The sequence below is a fragment of the Hyla sarda genome, chromosome 9 (assembly GCF_029499605.1).
Source record: "Hyla sarda isolate aHylSar1 chromosome 9, aHylSar1.hap1, whole genome shotgun sequence".
Classification (NCBI taxonomy): Eukaryota; Metazoa; Chordata; class Amphibia; order Anura; family Hylidae; genus Hyla; species Hyla sarda.
The window spans coordinates 5,649,887-5,674,305 of record NC_079197.1 but is presented as its reverse complement, the minus strand read 5'-3'; the positions used below and the strand labels follow the sequence as shown (position 1 = coordinate 5,674,305).

The 24,419-nt window shown below is 45.1% G+C and overlaps 2 protein-coding genes and 1 long non-coding RNA gene across 6 annotated transcripts in view; 1 reads left to right on the top strand and 2 right to left on the bottom strand.

Annotated features, from left to right (window-relative positions):
* The window catches only part of RABL6 (RAB, member RAS oncogene family like 6), a 43,346-nt gene extending 27,604 nt beyond the window's left edge, over positions 1-15,742 (bottom strand). For both annotated transcript variants that reach the window (XM_056539400.1, XM_056539401.1), the window contains exons 1-6: positions 15,594-15,742; positions 11,558-11,944; positions 6,526-6,660; positions 5,180-5,227; positions 3,475-3,530; positions 408-499 (exon numbers count right to left, since the gene is read on the bottom strand). In XM_056539400.1, coding sequence (XP_056395375.1) covers positions 408-499; positions 3,475-3,530; positions 5,180-5,227; positions 6,526-6,660; positions 11,558-11,687 — 461 coding nt within the window. In that variant the 5' untranslated portion in view covers positions 11,688-11,944; positions 15,594-15,742. The remainder of the gene's footprint in view (positions 1-407; positions 500-3,474; positions 3,531-5,179; positions 5,228-6,525; positions 6,661-11,557; positions 11,945-15,593) is intronic.
* A 6,709-nt stretch (positions 15,743-22,451) lies between these two features.
* The window catches only part of LOC130291050 (ficolin-2-like), a 41,976-nt gene continuing 40,008 nt past the window's right edge, over positions 22,452-24,419 (bottom strand). The window contains exons 6-7 of the mRNA XM_056539402.1: positions 24,280-24,414; positions 22,452-23,484 (exon numbers count right to left, since the gene is read on the bottom strand). Of these exons, the coding sequence (XP_056395377.1) occupies positions 23,231-23,484; positions 24,280-24,414 (389 nt within the window). The 3' untranslated portion in view covers positions 22,452-23,230. The remainder of the gene's footprint in view (positions 23,485-24,279; positions 24,415-24,419) is intronic.
* The window catches only part of LOC130291051 (uncharacterized), a 29,739-nt gene continuing 28,661 nt past the window's right edge, over positions 23,342-24,419 (top strand). For all 3 annotated transcript variants that reach the window (XR_008847781.1, XR_008847780.1, XR_008847779.1), the window contains exons 1-2: positions 23,342-23,705; positions 24,168-24,347. This is a non-coding gene — a long non-coding RNA (uncharacterized LOC130291051). The remainder of the gene's footprint in view (positions 23,706-24,167; positions 24,348-24,419) is intronic.

Sequence of the window (24,419 nt, the reverse complement as noted above, 5' to 3'; positions counted from 1 at the left end):
GGGTCGTGACATCACGACCACACCCCTCATAACATCATGCCACACCCCCTCAATGTAAGTCTAAGGGAGGGGGCGTGGCGCTCCCATAGACTTGCATTGAGGGGGTGTGGCGTGACATCACGAAGGGCATGGCTGTGGCTTCACGACCCCCGCAGCACGCACCCAGCGTTCGGAACTAAATGTTCCGAACACTGGGCAGTGGAGTACCCCTTTAATAAAATGCAGTGATGGATGACCGTAAGGGAAGAACGTGCACATATGGCTGATCCGGTGCCCTCTAACCATCCGAGACAAAAGTCGTATGAGTAACTGATCTGCACCGGGGCGCGGCCTGCACCTCGATCTGACTAATACACCCAGAAGCAGGACATAGGTAGGAAAGTATCTAAAAGAAAGGAGGCACTCACCATTGCTTAGTGATGTCAAACATCATGATGACTCCATTACAATTCTTGTAAACGTCCAGGAACTCTGCATCCAGGGCAAGGTCAGCGTCAGACTTAAAAACATTAAAAAAATAATTTAAACAAATCAATAAGATCAGAATTGTGTGTGATATTTTATAGTTATATGACGGCCATATTGTATCACAAACCACTGGATACCTGTTCGGGTATAAGAGCAAATTGCACCTTTCCTGGAGCTGATGGAAAGGGCTAAACTTATACAATAGACTTTATTTCTCAGCCAAGTGTCAAGGAGGTGGAGCCGAGCTGCTAAGGTGTCACAGCCTGGCACACCTCTTTGCTCACCCTGACATCCCGGTCCTTTTCATTTGACATTCGGCATCTTGCACATCAAGGAAGGACGTGCCAGGAAGTGAGGGGGCGTGCCAGGAAGTGAGGGGGCGTGCCAGGCAGTGGCACTTGAGCAACTCTGTTCCGCCTTCTTGACACTTGGCTGAGAAATAAAAAGGTGATTTTTTAAAAGTTTAGCAACTAACATCAGTTCCAAGAAAGGTAAAAAAGCTTTTATGCCCTAAATCTAGGGTCACTGAATCGCTCGGTGTCGACTGAATCAGTCGGCGCTGGGACCGCTCAGACACTGACGTCCCCATAGATGGCAATGTATCCCGCCAAAAGAATGTGCAGAATTATTATTGCGGGGCAGAATTTGAGCGGTGGAACATCCGCCACGAAATTCCGTGGTCTGCATTGACAATAACGAAATTCTGTTGCTCTGGAATTTTCTAGCGGAGTTACCGCCAGCATTTCCACAGTTTATATAAATATATATATATTAAATACACAAACACACATACATACATACACACATATATGCACACATAATTACATTTAAATATCTATATAAAAATCATATTATATATACACACACACATACCGTATATACACAAGTATAAGCAGAGTTTTTCAGCACCCCCCCCCCCCTCGGCTTATACTCGAGTGAACAAAAAACGCTTCTGGCTTAACTGTGAGGGGATGGTCCGGGCCATCCATCTTCGGCCATCTATGCAGCAGGGACCGTCCGGTGGAGAGGGTTAGTCGTTCCGGGCAGTCCATCTTCACCGGGAGGCCCTCTTCTCCGCTCCGGGACGCCAACGCTCCGGGACGTTCATGCACAGGGACGCCACTGTGCGTCGTCGTCAACGCAACGTCACTAGTCCGTGGCCCGCCCGGAGCAGAGAAGAGGACCTCCCAGTGAAGATGGACAGCCCGGAACGACTAACCCTCCACACCGGACGGTCCCTGCAGCATAGATGGTCGAAAATGGGCAGCCCGGACCAGCTCACCCTTCCTTCCCACGAGAAAGCAACAACTGGGGAGGTGAGTAGTAAACAAAAGGGGGGTCTGGATAATGACAAAGGGATTGACAGGAGGTGACGAAGGGGGGGTGACGACGATGGGGGGGGTGTTACTGACGGGGGTCTGAATGATGATTGGGGGGGGGGGGGATGATGTATTTCCCACCCTAGGCTTATAGTCGAGTCAATAACTTTTCCTAGGTTTTTGGGGTGAAATTAGGGGCCTCGGCTTATATTCGGAACGGCTAATACTCGAGTATATACGGTATATTTAAATCATTGTGCATATCCTTTTATTTATATATATATATATATATATATATATATATATAAAAATATATATATATATACATACACATATAATGTGTGAATGCTGAGAGTTCGGGTGGCTACACACTATAGTTGCTGATATGCCTTATACCGAGGTAGGCTGGGTTCACACCACGATTTCTTAAATACGGTTCGCGTATACGGTTTGGAGGAGGGGGCGGGGCTTAATCGCGGCGCCCACACTCAGCCGTATTCGGGAACCGTATTTAATGCAAGTCTATGAGCCGACCGGAGTGAACCGCAGCCTCCGGTCGGCTTCGTTTTCGGCCGTATGCGGTTTCCCGACCGCAGGCAAAAACGTGGTCGACCACGTTTTTGCCTGCGGTCGGGAAACCGCATACGGACGAAAACGAAGCCGACCGGAGGCTGCGGTTCACTCCGGTCGGCTCATAGCCTTGTATTAAATACGGTTCCCGAATACGGCTGAGTGCGGGCGCCGCGATTAAGCCCCGCCCCCCTCCTCCAAACCGTATACGGGAACCGTATTTAAGAAAACGTGGTGTGAACCCAGCCGTACTGAGTTGCCCTATACCCATAGTGCCAAAAATCTAAGGATAAAAACAGTATTAGGATTCAGACCTCTAGGTATAGGGTGAACTGGGAACGTAAGTAAGACTGGAGATGTAGCTTGTTATACTAAATGAATAATGCCTTATTTAGATAAAATATGGCTGCCTATTACATGAGCAAGGCCCTTGCTACAGATATAGTACATACACTATACACTAAACATACATTATCTGCATTATCTGTGCATGTATCATAATTTTATGCAACTATATTTGACCACATTTTATTATATAGTGTATGTACTATATCTGTAGCTAGGACCCTGCTCATATAATAGGCAGCCATATTTTATCTAAATAAAGTATTATTCGTTTTTTACAACCAGCTACAACTCCAGTGTTTCTTACATAAAGATTATAAAGATTTGTAAATTACTTCCATATAAAAATCTCAATCCTTCCAGCACTTATCAGCTACTGTATGATCCACAGGAAGTTATGTAGTTCTTTCCTGTCTGACCACAGTGCTCTCTGCTGACACCTCTGTCCATGTTATGAACTGTCCAGAGCAGGAGCAAATCCCCATAGCAAACCTCTCCTGCTCTGGACAGTTCCTGACAGGGACAGAGGTGTCAGCAGAGAGCACTGTGGTCAGACTGGAAAGAACTACACAACTTCCTGTGGCGCATACAGCAGCTTATAAGTGCTTGAAGGATTAAGATTTTTAAATAGAAGTAATTTACAGATCTGTTTAACTTTCTGGCACCAATTGATTTGAGAAAAAAATATATTTCCTCTGGAGTACCCCTTTAACGCACACTTCTTTGTTCTTTACACACTTGCGCTGTCACCAGAACACATGGATTTTCTTACCTCCTGGGGCTCATTTTCCAGTTTCAAGGAGCTCTCGCCTCTCTTCTTACCTTTACCTATAAATAACAGCTTGTTAGAAAAATGTTCTACACCCAAAACTTAAAGAAGCACTCACCCAGTTTCTATTTTGTATGCACCCTCACTAGAGATGAGCGAACTTACAGTAAATGCGATTCGTCACGAACTTCTCGGCTCGGCGGTTGATGACTTTTCCTGCATAAATTAGTTCAGCTTTCAGGTGCTCCCGTGGGCTGGAAAAGGTGGATACAGTCCAAGGAGACTCTTTCCTAGGACTGTATCCACCTTTTCCAGCCCACCGGAGCACCGGAAAGCTGAACTAATTTATGCAGGAAAAGTCAGCAACCGCCGAGCCGAGAAGTTCGTGACGAATCGAATTTACTGTAAGTTCGCTCATCTCTAACCCTCACCATTACTAGTCCTACAAGACATACACTAGAACAGTGGTCTTTCAACATGCGACCCTCCAGATGTTGCAAAACTACAACTCCCAGCATGCCCGGACAGCCAACGGCTGTCCGGGAATGCTGGGAGTTGTAGTTTTGCAACATCTGGAAGTCCGCAGGTTGAAGACCACTGTACTAGAACTTCTACTATTATCTAATAATAGCCTATGCTTCATTACAGAAGCAAAAAAAACTAAACAAAAACATTTCTCGGCGTGTACCTTAACGTCATTAGATAGGGTAGACTATAAACTAGGTATAAAGTTTATATTAGATTTAGATATACAAAAATGTCGCTAGAACAGCACCCCTAGTGGTCACTGCCTTGATTGGATAATTCGATTATGATAATTTACAGTATATCTTAAAGGGGTACTCCGGTGGAAAACTTTTTTTTTTTATGAACTGGTGCCAGAAAGTTAAACAGATTTGTAAATTACTTCTATTTAAAAATCTTAATCCTTCCAGTACTTTTTAGCAGCTGTGTGCTATAGAGGAAATTCTATTCTTTTTGAATTTCTTTTTTGTCTTGTCCACAGTGCTCTCTGCTGACACCTCTGTCCGTGTCAGGACTAGAGTTCCTGATACGGGCATCAGGTGTCAGCAGAGAGCACTGTGGACAAGACAAAAAAGAAATGATAAAAGAAATAAATTTCCTCTGTAGCATACAGCTGCTAAAAAGTACTGGAAGGACAAATATTTTTTAATAGAAGTTACTTACAAATCAGTTTAACTTTCTGGCACCAGTTGATTTAAAAAAAAAAAAAATTTCCACCGGAGTACCCCTTTAAGGCAGCGATTCCCTATCTGTGGTTCTGCAGCAGTTACAAAAACTATGACTCCCATCATGGCTTCAGCTGTCTGGGCATGCTGGGAGCTGCAGTTCTGAATCTGCTGGCGAGCCACAGGATGGAAAACACAGTCATACAGGACAAAGCCTGTGATGCTACGACTTATGAACTAATGCTATATTTATAATCAGTGTTTTCCAAACAGCGTGCCTCCAGCTGTTGCAAAACTACGACTCCCAGCATGCCCGGACAGTCGTTGGCTGTCCGGGCATGCTGGGAGTTGTGGTTTTGCAACAGCTGGAGGAACGCTGTTTGGAAAATACTTAATTTTCAGATTTAGCTGGTTGTAATAACAATATGCATTACCTGCAGTAGAAAAGACAATACAAAGAGGTATGAATGGTTATGGCCTAGAAATACCGTCCTTCAAGGACATGAAACAGAACTTACCCTTATCTACCACATCCCAGACCTCAACCTTCACTATGTCATCAGTGGCTGCAAAAACAATAAGAAACACTTGTATATATATAGGAGGCAGTATTATAGTAGTTATATTCTTGTATATAGGAGCAGTATTATAGTAGTTATATTCTTGTATATAGGAGCAGTATTATAGTAGTTATATTCTTGTATATAGGAGCAGTATTATAGTAGTTATATTCTTGTATATAGGAGCAGTATTATAGTAGTTATATTCTTGTATATAGGAGCAGTATTATACTAGTTATATTCTTGTATATAGGGGGCAGTATTATAGTAGTTATATTCTTGTTATAGGAGGCAGTATTATAGTAGTTATATTCATGTATATAGGAGCAGTATTATAGTAGTTATATTCTTGTATATAGGAGGCAGTATTATAGTAGTTATATTCTTGTATATAGGAGCAGTATTATAGTAGTTATATTCTTGTATATAGGAGCAGTATTATAGTAGTTATATTCTTGTATATAGGAGCAGTATTATAGCAGTTATATTCTTGTATATAGGAGCAGTATTATAGTAGTTATATTCTTGTATATAGGAGGCAGTATTATAGTAGTTATATTCTTGTATATAGGAGGCGTATTATAGTAGTTATATTCTTGTATATAGGAGCAGTATTATAGTAGTTATATTCTTGTATATAGGAGCAGTATTATAGTAGTTATATTCTTGTATATAGGAGCAGTATTATAGTAGTTATATTCTTGTATATAGGAGCAGTATTATAGTAGTTATATTCTTGTATACAGGAGCAGTATTATAGTAGTTATATTCTTGTATATAGGAGGCAGTATTATAGTAGTTATATTCTTGTATATAGGGGCAGTATTATAGTAGTTGTATTCTTGTATATAAGAGCAGTATTATTGTAGTTATATTCTTGTATATAGGAGACAGTATTATAGTAGTTATATTCTTGTATATAGGAGCAGTATTATAGTAGTTATATTCTTGTATATAGGAGCAGTATTATAGTAGTTATATTCTTGTATATAGGACCAGTATTATAGTAGTTATATTCTTGTATATAGGAGCAGTATTATAGTAGTTATATTCTTGTATATAGGAGCAGTATTATAGTAGTTATATTCTTGTATATAGGAGCAGTATTATAGTAGTTATATTCTTGTATATAGGAGCAGTATTATAGTAGTTATATTCTTGTATATAGGAGATATTATTATAGTAGTTATATTCTTATATATAGGAGGCAGTATTATAGTAGTTATATTCTTGTATATAGGAGGCACAGACAGGCGACGTGTTGTGTGCAGAGTGTACAGTAAGGTAGACAGGAGACCTCTTACTCTTGTAGTTCCAGTGTATGCTGGTGACCTGGATCTCCTGAGTGGGGATATATTCTTCCACAAACTTCTTCCCCTGCAGCCGATGCCAGAGTGTGGTCTTCCCTGTGTTTCTGTCTCCCCTGATGACAATTTTCACTGGAAAACAAAAAGGAAAAAACTCTGCATCAGTTCTTTTATCCCTCTTCACGGAATTCATAGCGTAGACAGGACATTTTACACATGAACCAGATGCTGCACCAGAAGTGGTGCAATCAGACGCTTCTTTAGACTGTGTAGTTTAGGTTGCACGGTCTTTATTTAGCCTTTCAGGGCACGCTGGGAGTTGTAGTGTTACAATAGCTGGAGATTACTGTTCTAATGTGTATAGGGGGGGGGGGCTGTCAGGCATGCTGGGAGTTGTAGTGTTACAATGGCTGGAGAGCCAAATGTTGGGGATTACTGCTCTACCGTGTATTGAGGGGGGCTGTCAGGGCATGTGGAAAGTACCCTTAAAGGGATATCCTGCAGTGTAATGTAACCGTAAAGGGATATCCTGCAGCGGAATGTACCCTTAAAGGAGTACTCCGGTGGAAATGTATTTTTTTTTAAATCAACTGGTGCCAGAAAGTTAAACAGATTTGTAAATTACTTCTAGGGATGTAAGAAAAAAATCAATTTGCACGATTATCGCAATTTTTCATTTGGCGATACTGAATCGATTCAAAATATTTTTGAATCGATCCTTTTAGGGATGTGGAATTTGTATCTCCTGATGCCCGGAAAAGCACGTCCCGGGCGTCAGGAGATACAAATTCCACATTTATGGAGCCAGGCAGGCCGGATCTGACGTGGCAGTACTCCGGGTGTATGGAGCAGGCTCCGACTCGTGCCCGCTCCGTACTCTGCGGCCCCTGGCGATTCACACCCCTAATTACTTCTATTAAAAAATCGTAATCCTTCCAATACTTATTAGCTGCTGAATACTACAGAGGAAATTATTTTCTTTTTGGAAAACAGAGCACTCTGCTGAGTCACTAGCACAGTGCTCTCTGCTGACCTCTCTGTCCATTTTAAGAACTGTCCACAGTAAGAGAAAATCCCCATAGAAAACATATGCTGCTCTGGACAGTTCCTAAAATGGACAGAGAGGTCAGCAGAGAGCACTGTGCTTGTGATTCAGCAGAGAGCTCTGTGTTCCAAAAAGAAAAGAATTTCCTCTGTAGTATTCAGCAGCTAATAAGTGCTGAAAGGATTAAGATTTTTTAATAGAAGTAATTTACAAATCTGTTTAACTTTCTGGCACCAGTTGATTAAAAAATAAATAAATAAAGTTTTCCACCGGAGTACCCCTTTAATTAAAGGGAGTATCCTTAGACAGATGTCCTGCCTTGTTGGTGGCTCCTGACTGTGCAGGCCCTTCAGCTCTGTATTCTGTCGGTGACGCGTCATTTCTTTCACGCTTGAAGAGTGAGGCCGGATTTTTCCTCCCCTTATCTTGCGCTGTGTACATTATCTATATTTGCTTCCAAGGGCGAGGATTTTTAGGTGCACACACGTGTGACTGGGTTTCCCCTTATTCTTTTAGAGCCTTTTTGAAGCTGCATCCACAACTACGCTGTCAGTGCGCCGAACACAGCTGAGCTCCCATAATGCACTGCACTCCAACGTGACACTATCAGGGACATGCAGTTTATTTTTTTCCGGTTTCTGTGTATCAGATCTCACGACCAACAGGCCCTCTGTGCTGGGAGTGACATGAGGCGCGGTCACATGCAGATCATGGGAACGTCTCGGCCCATCAGTAACAGGAGACATTATCCACATTCTTGCTGCCGGCGTTGTGTTGTTCTATGTATTTGTGCATCCGCCTGAATCTCTGAGCTAATGTCACAAGTCACAGCCAAATCTGCAACCATGACGGGATTTTGAATCCTACAGGGCCCCTTATCATAGCTATAATGTACTTAGGATCAGAAAATGCATAATCTGATGATACAGACAGTAAACTGGGACCCCCACCCAGTCCAAAACTAGAGGGTTCTGCACTGTGTAACTCCCTCTAGGACAGGGTTTTCAAACCATGGTGCCTCCAGCTGTTGCAAAACTACAACTCCCAGCATGCCCGGACAGCCTTCAGCTGTCCGGGCATGCTGGGAGTTGTAGATTTGCAACAGCTGGAGGTACCCTGGTTGGAAAACACTGCTCTATGAAGTCTACACTGAAATGAATGGTTCTCTATGGAGTTGTAGTTTTGCAACAGCTGGACACCTGGGCACTTGGGACACCTGGGCACTTGGGACACCTGGGCACTTGGGACACCTGGGCACTTGGGATAAAGTATTTATGCAAAATGAGAACTATGAGAACATGTATGTATAACTGGGGGGGGGGGGGGGGGTGACGTATGAAAACATGCATGGTAAGGAAGGGTTAATGAAGGAGCACATGAAACAACTATAATCATAATTAAAGATCAAAATCACTTTCTCTAATATTTCTCTAAAGAACGCACCTTGGATGAAAAAATAAGTAAATCAATCAAAACTGCACATAGTGTGAACTGACACCAAGCCACTTATGAGTCTAATCAGTTAACCTGGGTAATCTCCAGCACCAGCAGCCTGAATAGATGACCAGGTGCAGTGATCAGACTCCACCCTCTCGCTCTGCAATGACAGAGGATTCATGGGAAATGCAGGCAACATTAGGAAAACATTTCAGTGATGGAAGTGCAATCAGTATGGCTGGAACTCCCATGCCTGCCACATCAGCTATATATAGTAGTTATATACCTCCCCTACGGCTCTATCTGTACACTGCTGCTATCTCCATGGGATCAAGATATATAGTAGTTATACACCTCTCCTCCAGCTCTATCTGTATACTGCTGCTATCGCTATGGATCAGGATATATATATATATATATATATATATATATATATATATATATATATATATAGTAGTTAAACACCTCCCCTTTATCTCTATCTGTATATGTACAGTGATCCCTCAACTTACAATGGCCTCAACATACAATAGTTTCAACATACAATGGTCTTTTCTGGTCTTTTCTGGACCATCGTAAGTTGAAACCAGACTCAACATACAATGTACAGACAGTCCAGATCTGTGAAACGTGTCAATGGCCGGAAGAACTGACCAATCAGGATGGGCATTCACTGGAAAAACACCTGTATTACTGAAGCGTATGCACTGACTGATGTCTGGTAGTGCCCCCTACAGTACAGGGAGGTATTACATGTTCTGTACTCTTTACCTGAATTACTGAAGTCTATACACTGACTGGTGTCTGGTAGTGCCCCCTACAGTACAGGGAGGTATTACATATTCTGTACTCTTTACCTGAATTACTGAAGTCTATACACTGACTGGTGTCTGGTAGCGCCCCCTACAGTACAGGGAGGTATTACATATTCTGTACTCTTTACCTGTATTACTGAAGTGTATGCACTGACTGGTGTCTGGTAGCGCCCCCTACAATACAGGGAGGTATTACATGTTCTGTACTCTTTACCTGTATTACTGAAGTGTATGCACTGACTGGTGTCTGGTAGCGCCCACTACAGTACAGGTAGGTATTACATGTTCTGTACTCCTTACCTGTATTACTGAAGTGTATGCACTGACTGGTGTCTGGTAGCGCCCCCTACAGTACAGGGAGGTATTACATGTTCTGTACTCTTTACCTGTATTACTGAAGTGTATGCACTGACTGGTGTCTGGTAGCGCCCCCTACAGTACAGGGAGGTATTACATATTCTGTACTCTTTACCTGTATTACTGAAGTGTATGCACTGACTGGTGTCTGGTAGCGCCCCCTACAGTACAGGGAGGTATTACATGTTCTGTACTCTTTACCTGAATTACTGAAGTCTATACACTGACTGGTGTCTGGTAGTGCCCCCTACAGTACAGGGAGGTATTACATGTTCTGTACTCTTTACCTGTATCAGGGTTAGCTGCGCCTTTGGACACCAGGTGAGGGCGGCTCTATTACTTTTTTTTTTTTTAGGACACTGCGTGTACTGTACAGGACCCTGAAGAAGCTCCTGTCCTCTACATAGACCAGTGTTTCCCAAGCAGGGTGCCCCGAGCTGTTGCAAAACTACAACTCCCAGCCAAAGGCTGTCCGGGCATGCTGGGAGTTGTAGTTTTGCAACAGCTGGAGGCTCCCTGCTTGGGAAACACTGATATAGACAATGATTACAGCTCCCAGCAGATCTTTCTTACTTTTATATGTAAGGATTTGCTTTATCTATATTAGTTATCTACGTATTTTTCTTTAATTCTCACTTTTTCCTATTTTCGGATGACATTTTGGAGCCTTTAGAACCAATTACCAGGTTTCCATAGAGTTCTGGTCTCAACATACGATGGTTTCAACATACAATGGTCGTCCTGGAACCAATTAATATTGTAACTTGAGGGACCACTGTACACTGCTGCTGCTGCTGCTGCTCTCTATATATAGAGGGAGGTGGTGACCTATGAGGACCTGTATATAGAGGGAGGTGGTGACCTATGAGGACCTGTATATAGAGGGAGGTGGTGACCTATGAGGACCTGTATATAGAGGGAGGTGGTGACCTATGAGGACCTGTATATAGAGGGAGGTGGTGACCTATGAGGACCCGTATATAGAGGGAGGTGGTGACCTATGAGGACCCGTATATAGAGGGAGGTGGTGACCTATGAGGACCTGTATATAGAGGGAGGTAGTGACCTATGAGAACCTGTATATAGAGGGAGGTGGTGACCTATGAGGACCCGTATATAGAGGGAGGTGGTGACCTATGAGGACCCGTATATAGAGGGAGGTAGTGACCTATGAGGACCCGTATATAGAGGGAGGTAGTGACCTATGAGGACCCGTATATAGAGGGAGGTGGTGACCTATGAGGACCCGTATATAGAGGGAGGTAGTGACCTATGAGGACCCGTATATAGAGGGAGGTAGTGACCTATGAGGACCTGTATATAGAGGGAGGTAGTGACCTATGAAGATCCGTGGGTGGAGGACCCCTTTACTTACTATTATATTGCACTCCCTTGGCGAACCTCCTCTGCAGCGCCTGGTTCATGGACTGCAGCCCCGCGGGGATATTCTTGTCCCGTAGAGTCGACACATCGGACCCCACGAGTTTCTTCAGAGCTGAAAACATCTTGACCTCTGGGGGGCGCCGTCCGATCAGTACAAAAACCTTCAGCCGTACCGTACAATGCTAGGAGGATGTCTGGATAAATATCAGAGGATCCTGAAGGGGGCGTCGCACATCACCAGCTGCCGGACGCCATCTTTGTCTCACATGTCTTATGTATCAGGACTCCAGGAAAGAAACACATAAAAAACACTAAAACCTAGAAGAGCTGAGATGACACGAGGAGCTCACGGCCGCAGCTGACACCCACCTCACCGGTCCTGAAAGAAGAGACACAAGGGATTGTCACCATCACTACTGTCACCCAGCTCTCCCAGGCTGCTGAAAGGAAATTTGCCCAATTCTGTATCCTCATCCTGGGTCACCACATAGGATGGATGATGATACGGCCTCCATTACAGCAATAATAGGGGTGGTGTATGATGAAATGTATGTAGAGGGGATGTATGATGACGTGTATGTAGAGGGGTGATGTATGATGACATGTATGTAGAGGGGGTGATGTATGATGACATGTATGTAGAGGGGTGATGTATGATGACATGTATGTAGAGGGGTGATGTATGATGACATGTATGTAGAGGGGGTGATGTATGATGACATATGTAGAAGTGATGTATGATGACATATGTGGGGAGGTGATGTATGAAGACACATATGTAGAAGTGATGTATAATGACACATATGTAGGGGGGGTGATGTATGAGGACACATATGTAAAGGGGTGATGTATGATGACGTGTATGTAGAGGGGGTGATGTATGATGACACATATGTAAAGGGGTGATGTATGATGACGTGTATGTAGAGGGGTGATGTATGATGAAATGTATGTAGAGGGGTGATGTATGATGAAATGTATGTAGAGGGGTGATGTATGATGACGTGTATGTAGAGGGTTGATGTATGATGAAGTGTATGTAGAGGGGTGATGTATGATGACGTGTATGTAGAGGGGATGTATGATGACGTGTATGTAGAGGGGGATGTATGATGACGTGTATGTAGAGGGGGTGATGTATGATGAAGTGTATGTAGAGGGGTGATGTATGATGACGTGTATGTAGAGGGGATGTATGATGACGTGTATGTAGAGGGGGATGTATGATGACACGTATGTAGAGGGGTGATGTATGATGACACGTATGTAGAGGGGTGATGTATGATGACACATATGTAGAGGGGTGATGTATGATGACACGTATGTAGAGGGTTGATGTATGATGACACGTATGTAGAGGGTTGATGTATGATGACGTGTATGTAGGGGGGTGATGTATGATGACATGTATGTAGAGGGGTGATGTATGATGACACGTATGTAGAGGGGGTGATGTATGATGACACGTATGTAGAGGGGGTGATGTATGATGACACGTATGTAGAGGGGTGATGTATGATGACACGTATGTAGAGGGGGTGATGTATGATGACACGTATGTAGAGAGGTGATGTATGATGACACGTATGTAGAGAGGTGATGTATGATGACATGTATGTAGAGGGGTGATGTATGATGACATGTATGTAGAGGGGGTGATGTATGATGACATATGTAGAAGTGATGTATGATGACATATGTGGGGAGGTGATGTATGAAGACACATATGTAGAAGTGATGTATAATGACACATATGTAGGGGGGGTGATGTATGAGGACACATATGTAAAGGGGTGATGTATGATGACGTGTATGTAGAGGGGGTGATGTATGATGACACATATGTAAAGGGGTGATGTATGATGACGTGTATGTAGAGGGGTGATGTATGATGAAATGTATGTAGAGGGGTGATGTATGATGAAATGTATGTAGAGGGGTGATGTATGATGACGTGTATGTAGAGGGTTGATGTATGATGAAGTGTATGTAGAGGGTTGATGTATGATGACGTGTATGTAGAGGGGTGATGTATGATGACGTGTATGTAGAGGGGATGTATGATGACGTGTATGTAGAGGGGGATGTATGATGACACGTATGTAGAGGGGTGATGTATGATGACACGTATGTAGAGGGGTGATGTATGATGACACATATGTAGATGGGTGATGTATGATGACACGTATGTAGAGGGGTGATGTATGATGACATGTATGTAGAGGGGTAATGTATGATGACATGTATGTAGAGGGGTGATGTATGATGACATGTATGTAGAGGGGTGATGTATGATGACATGTATGTAGAGGGTTGATGTATGATGACATGTATGTAGAGGGTTGATGTATGATGACATGTATGTAGAGGGGTGATGTATGATGACATGTATGTAGAGGGGTGATGTATGATGACATGTATGTAGAGGGGTGATGTATGATGACATATGTAGAAGTGATGTATGATGACATATGTGGGGAGGTGATGTATGAAGACACATATGTAGAAGTGATGTATGATGACACATATGTAGGGGGGGGTGATGTATGAGGACACATATGTAGAGGTGATGAATGATGACGCATATGTAGAGGTGATGAATGATGACGCATATGTAGAGGTGATGTATGATGACACATATGTAGAGGTGATGTATGATGACATATGTGGGGGGGGTGATGTATGATGACATATGTGGGGGGGGGTGATGTATGATGACACATATGTAGGGGGGGTGATGTATGATGACACATATGTAGGGGGGTGATGTATGATGACATGTATGATGAGAGGTGATGTATGATGACACATATGTAGGAGGGGTGATGTATGATGACACATATGTAGGAGGGGTGATGTATGACGACACATGTAGAAGTGATGTATGATTACACATATGTAGGGGGGTGTGATGTATGAGGACACATATGTAGAGGTGATGTATGATGACACATATGTGGGGGGGTGATGTATGATGACATGTATGTAGAGGGGTGATGTATGATGACATATGTAGAAGTGATGTATGATGACATATGTAGAAGTGATGTATGATGACATATGTGGGGAGGTGATGTATGAGGACACATATGTGGGGAGGTGATGAATGATGACACATGTAGAGGTGATGTATGATGACACATATGTAGAGGTGATGTATGATGACACATATGTAGAGGTGATGTATGATAACATATGTAGGGGGGGTGATGTATGATGACACATATGTAGGGGGGGTGATGTATGATGACACATATGTAGGGGGGGGTGATGTATGATGACACATATGTAGGGGGGGGTGATGTATGATGACACATATGTAGGGGGGTGATGTATGATGACACATATGTAGGGGGGGTGATGTATGATGACACATATGTAGGGGGGGGGTGATGTATGATGACATATATGTAGGGGGGGGTAGATGTATGATGACACATGTAGAGGTGATGTATGATGACATGTATGATGAGAGGTGATGTATGATGACACATATGTAGGAGGGGTGATGTATGATGACACATATGTAGGGGGGGGATGTATGATGACACATATGTAGGGGGGGTGATGTATGATGACATATATGTAGGGGGGGATGTATGATGACACATATGTAGGGGGGGTGATGTATGATGACATATATGTAGGGGGGTAGATGTATGATGACACATATGTAGAGGTGATGTATGATGACATATATGTAGGGGGGGTGATGTATGATGACACATATGTAGGGGGGTGATGTATGATGACACATATGTAGAGGTGATGTATGATGACATGTATGATGAGAGGTGATGTATGATGACACATATGTAGGAGGGGTGATGTATGATGACATGTATGTAGAAGTGATGTATGATGACATGTATGTAGGGGGCGGGGCTGTGTGTGGGATGTGACAGCTGTCTGTGGTGTCCTCCTCCTCCCCGGACAGATGTGGGCCCTTCACTTACCGGACACCTCCCCCATAACCTCTGCCCGGTTCACCCAATCCTTACACCCCATTCCCCGGGAACGCGTCTTACCCTCTCCCTCTCGCTTCCAGCCGGACCTGCAGCGCCGCCATACTCCTTCCTCCTCCCGGGAGCATCAATCAGGCGGAGCCTCTGCAGCTGCTACGGCGCCCGGCGCGGCCAAAAACCCTCAGAAAGCAAAGCTGCCGCCGTGGAAGGCGCATGCGCAGGACGGACTGTGTGGTCAGCGCGGGAACAGCATGTGAGGAGATGTGTGAGTCCTGAGGGGATGTGACAACGTGACCAGAAAACCCTCAAATATGTATTATAGAGCTGTGAGCAAGATGGCGGAGGAGAGATTTACCTCATGAACAACCACATCACAGAGGAAATAGAAGAATGATACCTATTTATAAGTATTATACATTACAAATGTCAAAAATGATCAAAAATAAGAATTGTGCGGACAGACCAGGACATAGAGGAGTGTTTTCCAGTCAGTGTCCCATTATCTTTTGCAAAACTACAACTCCTAGCATGTCCGGACAGCCAAAGGCTGTCCGGGCATGCTGGGAGTTGTAGTTTTGCAACAGCTGGAGGCACACTGACGTAGATATACATGCTTATCTGTATCAGTGCCTCCACCCAACGGTGAATCCAAAGTACGGATATGGGGCCCCGTTGGGAACTAACTACGAACTAACTTTGTATTGCGTAAAGTAAAACAACAACACGTAACATAGCAAACAGTACGGTATAGAATAACACGAAATCAGACAAATACAATGGGGGATTTAGGTCTCTCTCACCCACCCACAAGCACACTTGCAGCCCATCTTAATCTTTGCCCTAACGGCTGTTGGGTACCTTCAGTTGGTGTAGTATGTCATATACATTTCTACTTCCTGTATTCGCAGTACTCGGGACAGAGCTGTCTTGTTTCGGTCATGTTGGAGATGTGGGAAACACAATCTTGGGGGTAGTCGTCTCTTGGCAATCTCCGGACTGATTTTCCAGACATTGGAGTTAGAAACTTAAAATAATTTATTGCGCCATAGTCTCCTAAACGGAAGGATTTTTGCGATGTGGCCCCTTCTTCCTCATCAGGGATAGCTTACACTTAAAGGCATCCTTCAGGTGGACTCCAAGAAGGTGAATGCCTGTAGACCTTGCACGGCCTGTCAAATCCGTATGGGAATACATCAACACGTATGTTTGACCATGTGAATCATGTAGGACGTTCCTGATGGTCGCCATTTCTATTCCTAGTAAGAATTCTAAACTCTTGATGACATGTTTTATTTCACTACAGGGCGGTGCTTGGCATATTATCGCAGCATGCTGTAAAGTGCCTACTGTTGTTGGGCCCACTCAGCTGCAAAGGAGAGAATAGTCCGAGGAAGAAACGTAACATTACAGGCTGTACCCCAATTGATCTCATGATCTCAGCAGTGCCTCCACCAGTAAGGGTAGGGTCACATGTGTTGCGGATCCGCCGGAGACCTGACCCTATATTGTGCCTCCAGCTGTTCCCCCATGTCCTGCTCGCCGCAGCGGCAAAGCGCAGCTCCTGGCCGCCACACAGGGACTTGCAAGTCACCACACGCATGCGCAGTGTACTCACCAGGCGCATGCATGGGCACTTCACGATGTCTGTGATTATACTGCAAGTATGCGCGGTGACTTGCAGACCTGTGTGGCTGCTCGGAGCGGCGCATTGCTGCTGCGAGCAGGACACAGGGGGAACAGCTGGAGGCGCAATATAGGGTCAGATCATCGGCAGATCCGCGGGGTAAAATACGCTGCAGATCCGTTCCGTCTGACCCTACCCTAACAGGGTTTTAAGCATGTGAACCTTGATCACTAGGGTCCCTTACATTTGTTGGCAGGCCTATCCTGAGCCTCCACCATCTGGGAGCTGGGGTACATATCTGCGGCGGTGCCTCCACCCAACAGAGCATCCAGGGTATAGATGCGGGGTTCGGTTGGGAACAATGAAGCTGACACAAAACTAACTTGGAACAAACTTTGTATTGCATAAAGGAAAACAACCATGGGTAACATAACAAACAGTATGGTATAGAATAACACAAAATTAGACAAATGCAATGTGTAAATAGGTCTCTCTCATCCACCCACAAGCACATCTGTGGCCCACCTTAATCTTCGCCCTAATGGTTCTTGGGTAATTGGGGGGTTCTTCAGTTGGTGCACATTGAATAGATGGGGCTCATACAAAGTTCTGCTCCAGTGTTACTTGGAGTAGACTAAAACTCTCAAAATTTCAGCAAACATATGCCAAAGTCTTTTATCGGTATATGAATTGAAGGTTTCCTACTGTGGGCCAGGAAAGAAGGGCTTCAGGCTTACCCTTACACAGGCTATAATCAGATCATTCCATCTTTACTTTCTCTTTACTGCACACAGAGGCTTTCCAGTAACCAGCTTTGGATCTGAGATTTCTCTCAGCTGCTGCAGCACTCTTGGGGCCAGATCCTGGTAAGCTGCTTTCTTTGTGCCCTCTCTCTTTCTTGGCTCGGCTAGAACAGAAAAATCCAAGATGGCTACAGTGCGTGTCCACAAAACTTCTTCCCCAGCTTTAGGCACTGCTCAGTTCATTTGCTTGTGCACTACACCATCTACTGGACACTTCATGTAATTGCAAGATAATACCAACAATAATACCAGGGGGTTACATGCTTCCCCCTTGCTTTCCACTGGCAAGTCCTAGCCTTCCAAAAATAGAATAGAATACAGCATATGTAACATCCTACATACAGTGCAGGCTAGCACAATGACACCCTAGCTAGATAACTGACCTAAGACAGAGAATGATTGACATTTACCAATTTTGGTAATGCATGTAGGAGGTTGGTCATTTTAGAGGCTGCTTGTGTCAGTGGGGCATAACTGGGCTCTCCTATATTAACCTGTTAAAGACATGGAGCGTACAGGTACACCCTTAATGTCCAGTACTAAAATGCACCAGGGCGTACATGTGTGCTCTTGTGTGTTAAAGGGGTATTCTGGGATTTTTTTAATTTATTTTTTATTTGACTGTGCTACAGTGGCTGTTAAGTTAGTGTAGTTCATAATATAGTGTCTGTACTTGTGTTTGATGGCTGGTCTTGCAATTCTTATGTGATCTTTGCCCCGATGTTTGTTTCTAACAGCATCCAAAATGAGTGTCGTCTCAGGTTTTCCCAGGTTGCAGTGCAGCCCGAGACATTACTAGTCAGGTGTTGAAAGGGAGCCTGTCTGTGCTTGAATGGGTGGGGCATCCGCTGAGTGGGAGGGAGATCATTCTCCACAGGGCTACAGGGCATTGTAGTTTCAAGCACAGCATGCATGAAAGGGAGCCTACCTGTGCTTTAATGGGTGGGTTGACTGATATGTGGGAGGGAGAAAAGTGACCTCACAACTAGGAACAAGGGATCCTGGGACATGTTGTTGAAGGGAAGGAACTCCTACAGGAAATAGCCAATTCACAAAAAGAAAGCAGCAGCCACACAGCCATTTAGCCCCAAGATAAGCACAGATCCTTCTTAAACATGTCCATTACTGTCTGACAGGAAAGTATTAAAGTCCCCTTATGGTGGAGAACCCCTTTAAGTCACTTTGAAGTGAGCGCAGAAGCTCATAGTCACTCTTATGCATCCCCCCACAGGCTAAGTTTGAGATCCCACTCCCCATATCTGAAACTCTCCTACAGGTTCCATGGGAATGTATTTCAAATGACGATCATAGAAATCTTTATAAGTGATGGTGACTTGGGACCTAACAAGGCTCAAGCACGTATTCCTTCCACTTGCAGTTGTATCTATGCCCCCCCCATATATTTTGCCCCCCCCCCCCAATTTTGGCCCCCACAAATAAACTGTGCTTATGTCTGTTCTTTCTTCTCCTTTTAGACCTGGTCATTTGGGTCTTCTCAAGTTCGGTTGCATCCAGATCTACGTCCTCTATATTTGTGGGGCCTTTCTGCATTGTCCCCCACTTTTGGGTAAATGATCTGTCCTCTCTGCTAATGGTTTATACAAGAGCTCTAACTCATCTACCTTAAGAGCTGATAGTTTCACACCCTTTTTCTCTTTCTGTTGAGGAGGTGGACACATCTGGTTTTCGAGTCTCCTTCTTCTATTAATTAATGTGGAAAAAACTTTAGATTGACTCCTAACAGGATAACTGGATCATTGGTGTCACGATTCGGCAGGCTGGAGGTGGATCCTCTGTGCCAGAGAGGGATAGGCGTGGACCGTGCTAGTGGACCGGTTCTAAGCTGCTACTGGTTTTCACCAGAGCCCGCCGCAAAGCGGGATGGTCTACAGCGGCGGTAGCAACCAGGTCGTATCCACTAGCAACGGCTCAACCTCTCTGACTGCTGAAGATAGGCGCGGTACAAGGGAGTAGACAAGAGCAAGGTCGGACGTAGCAGAAGGTCGGGGCAGGCAGCAAGAATCGTAGTCAATATGGCAATAGCAGGAGGTCAAGTACACGGTATGGACAAACACAGTAAACGCTTTCTCTAGGCACTAAGGCAACAAGATCCGGCAAGGGAGTGCAGGGGAAGTGAGGTATAAGTAGGGAGTGCACAGGTGGAAACTAATCAGGAAGATTGGGCCAGGCACCATCATTGGTGCACTGGCCCTTTAAATCTCAGAGAGCTGGCGCGCGCGCGCCCTAGAGAGTGGAGCCGCGCGCGCCAGAGCATGACAGCCGGGGACCGGGACAGGTAAGTGACTTGGGATGCGATTCGCGAGCGGGCGCGTCCCGCTATGCGAATCGCATCCCCGCCAGCAATGTCAGTGCAGCGCTCCCGGTCAGCGGGTCTGACCGGGGCGCTGCAGGGAGAGAAATGCCGCGAGCGCTTCGGGGAGGAGCAGGGACCCGGAGCGCTCAGCGTAACAGTACCCCCCCCTTAGGTCTCCCCCTCTTTTTGTCGGGGTGTCGCTCGACCTGGGACGAGGACATTGGGAGCGATTGTAGAGTCTCCTTCTGGGGGACAGTGAAGTCCTGGGCAGACTGGTCAGAAGGAGTGGGAATGGGGAGGGAGGGCAGAGGGTGAGGCTTGGCACAGTCCTGATAGGCCTTGGGGAGACCAGGCACAGGAGGGGACACTGAGGCCCGACAGACGGGGCTGGGAGCAGACGTGAGGCATTTCTTGCGGCAAGCAGGACCCCAATTCTCGATCTCCCCGGTGGTCCAGTCAAGGGTGGGAGAATGGTGCTGGAGCCATGGCAGACCGAGAAGGACTTCAGATGTGCAGCCGGGCAGAACCAAGAATTCAATCTTTTCGAGATGTGGTCCAATGCTCATAAGCAGAAGCACTGTGCGAAAACGCACAGTGCAGTTCAACTTGACTCCGTTGACTGAAGCAATGTAGAGCGGCTTGATGAGACGGATCACCGGGATGCAGTACCTATCAAGCAAAGAGGCCAGAATAAAATTTCCAGAGGAACCAGAGTCCAAGACGGCCACGGCAGAGAAGGAGGAGTCGGCAGAAGGAGAAATCCGTACGGGCACAGTGAGACATGGAGAAGCAGACTCCGTACCCAGAGACGCCAGACCCACATGAGCAGGTTGCGTGCGTGCATTTTCCAGACGAGGAGGACGAATCGGGCAATCCACCAAGAAATGTTCGGTACTAGCGCAGTACAGACATAGATTCTTATCCCTACGGCGAGACCTCTCTTCAATAGTCAGGCGAGACCGATCTACTTGCATAGGCTCCTCGGCGGGAGGCACAGGGGTAGATTGCAAGGGATACCGTGAGAGAGGTGCCCAGGGATTAAGGTCTTTTTCCTGGCGGAGTTCCTGGTGATCTTGTTGGGCGATCTGTCGGGCTTGCTGGGCGACCAGCGTAGTGAGGTCAGAGACAACTGGCAGGGGAACCTCAGCGGGATCCATGGCCGGATCTACTGTCACGATTCGGCAGGCTGGAGGTGGATCCTCTGTGCCAGAGAGGGATAGGCGTGGACCGTGCTAGTGGACCGGTTCTAAGCTGCTACTGGTTTTCACCAGAGCCCGCCGCAAAGCGGGATGGTCTACAGCGGCGGTAGCAACCAGGTCGTATCCACTAGCAACGGCTCAACCTCTCTGACTGCTGAAGATAGGCGCGGTACAAGGGAGTAGACAAGAGCAAGGTCGGACGTAGCAGAAGGTCGGGGCAGGCAGCAAGAATCGTAGTCAATATGGCAATAGCAGGAGGTCAAGTACACGGTATGGACAAACACAGTAAACGCTTTCTCTAGGCACTAAGGCAACAAGATCCGGCAAGGGAGTGCAGGGGAAGTGAGGTATAAGTAGGGAGTGCACAGGTGGAAACTAATCAGGAAGATTGGGCCAGGCACCATCATTGGTGCACTGGCTCTTTAAATCTCAGAGAGCTGGCGCGCGCGCGCCCTAGAGAGCGGAGCCGCGCGCGCCAGAGCATGACAGCCGGGGACCGGGACAGGTAAGTGACTTGGGATGCGATTCGCGAGCGGGCGCGTCCCGCTATGCGAATCGCATCCCCGCCAGCAATGTCAGTGCAGCGCTCCCGGTCAGCGGGTCTGACCGGGGCGCTGCAGGGAGAGAAATGCCGCGAGCGCTTCGGGGAGGAGCAGGGACCCGGAGCGCTCAGCGTAACAATTGGTAAGATCTTTCTAAATTTGCTTAGATAGTCGAGCATCCAACTTAGGCTACTTTGACACTGCCGTTGCACCCTGTCAAGAACGGCCGTCAAACTCTCTTTTTTTTTTTTTGGTTTGACAGCCCCTTACAGAATAACTTTCCTAGTGACAGCTGTAATTGGTTGATATAATCAGTGGCTTTCTCATCTTCTGATTTTCCATAAGCATCCTGTAAAACTTGCAGATAGTCTTGCACAGTAGCCTGTTGATGGGCCCACTGTGTTGCAAAGGAGAGAGTGGTTGGGGAATTAATGTATCCTTACTGGCTGTACCCCCAATTTATCTCAGCAGTGCCTCCATCTATAACAGGATTTTTGGAGTGTCCACCTATATTTCTGTGGTCCCTTACCCTTTTTACCTCTTTACGCCTTCAGCTGTCCGGACATGCTGGGAGATGAAGTTTTGCAACAGCTAGATGCAAACTGATTCAGAAACACAGTCCAGACAGCATTCCAACCATGTCTGCAACTCTTACAGCAAATACAGCTGACAGATTCCCTCAAATAGTAACACTGAGTAGGTTTAACGCTCCCATAAATGTTCTTAAAATACAAAAAATGCTAAATACACTTGAAATATGAAGCAATAATCAGCTATTTTATTGAGGAGTGTGATTGTTTATCCACAGGGTGCAGACATGGCCGCCGATGGTCCAGAGTGGCGATGTCTGTATACACAATAAAGGTAACACGTAAATCATAGTATTCAGGCAGTGTTTCAGGATTTCAGGGTCTTCTGGGATTTGTAGTCTCACAAGAGCTTAAAGCTCCCATTCTCAAGATCTTGGCTTGCTGTCAGTTAGTGAAAATGTTCAGGATTGTGTATACGTTGACATCAAGCAAAGATCTTGAAAGTCGCGAGAGGTTGAAATGCTAAATTTGTTACAAAATTGTAAAACGTTTTACTCTGCAATAATTAATCTTTATTATAAATGTCATATAACTACAACCCTCATTTTATATTCTAGGTACTGGAGGAATCGGAGAATCTAGTGCTGTAGGTGTCGTCAGGACTTCCTCTATACAGTCATCTCGGTCTTCAGAACACCAGCCTGAACTTCATTTCTGAATGCTCAAAAGAGTAGTGGTCCCCCTTTGCCGTGAACCAGTTGATGCCAATATTAGAATCTTTGTGTTCGCCTTTGATATATAGCCCGTTCATGTGGGCCTTGACGCAAGACTTGAACCACCAGCCTCCCTTAAAGAGACCCCCGCAGTTAGCAGTCAAGTGTTCATCATTGTCTTCATCGAAGGTGGTGAACTTCATGTTATTATGCATAAGCAGAGAGTCCCCTAGAAAACAAAACATCCAGTTCTGTTTACTTCAGAGCAGAAATCCCCCAAAATTTCCTACATCTTCAGTGTCTGCACTGAGCTTGCTTTGGTGATGTGCATTCTGTGTGAAGATTACAAGCTGTACAGTGATATGATATAGGAAAAACTGAGTGCACCCTCTCCTGACCCAAGATAATTGTGACTTATATACTCCTGATATAGCTCAGGATCAGTACAGGGTAAGTAATGTAGTGTGTGACTCCACCAGCAGAATAGTGAGTACAGCTCTGGAGTATAATACAGGATATAACTCAGGATCAGTACAGGATAAGTAATGTAATGTATGTGCACAGTGATCTCACCAGCAGAATAGTGAGTACAGCTCTGGAGTATAATACAGGATATAACTCAGGATCAGTACAGGATAAGTAATGTAATGTATATACACAGTGACCTCACCAGCAGAATAGTGAGTACAGCTCCAGGATATTACAGGATACAATTCAGGATCAGTACAGGATAAGTAATGTAATGTATGTACACAGTGACCTCACCAGCAGAATAGTGAGTACAGCTCTGGAGTATAATACAGGATATAACTCAGGATCAATACAGGATAAGTGATATATTTTTTTAAATAGTGTTTAAATGTTAAGATGCATATTTTTTATGAACCTGTCTAAACTCTGCAGAATTTACAGTCTAGATATATAATGCGATGTTGTGGAGAGTGGATGACTTCATCAAGTCCGGCTGCTCTAATCTATAGTATTCACCAGGGAAGTTGTGATTGCCCAGTATTTACCACCTTACCTGCATTTCCACCACTGAAGGGGCCCAGCAGTAACTTGTACTTCTCACACTCGCTCAGAATCTTGAAGGTAGAGTATTTTGCATGATACTTCACAGATATAGAATCGTGGAGATCAATACGCAGCTCATATTTACCTGTG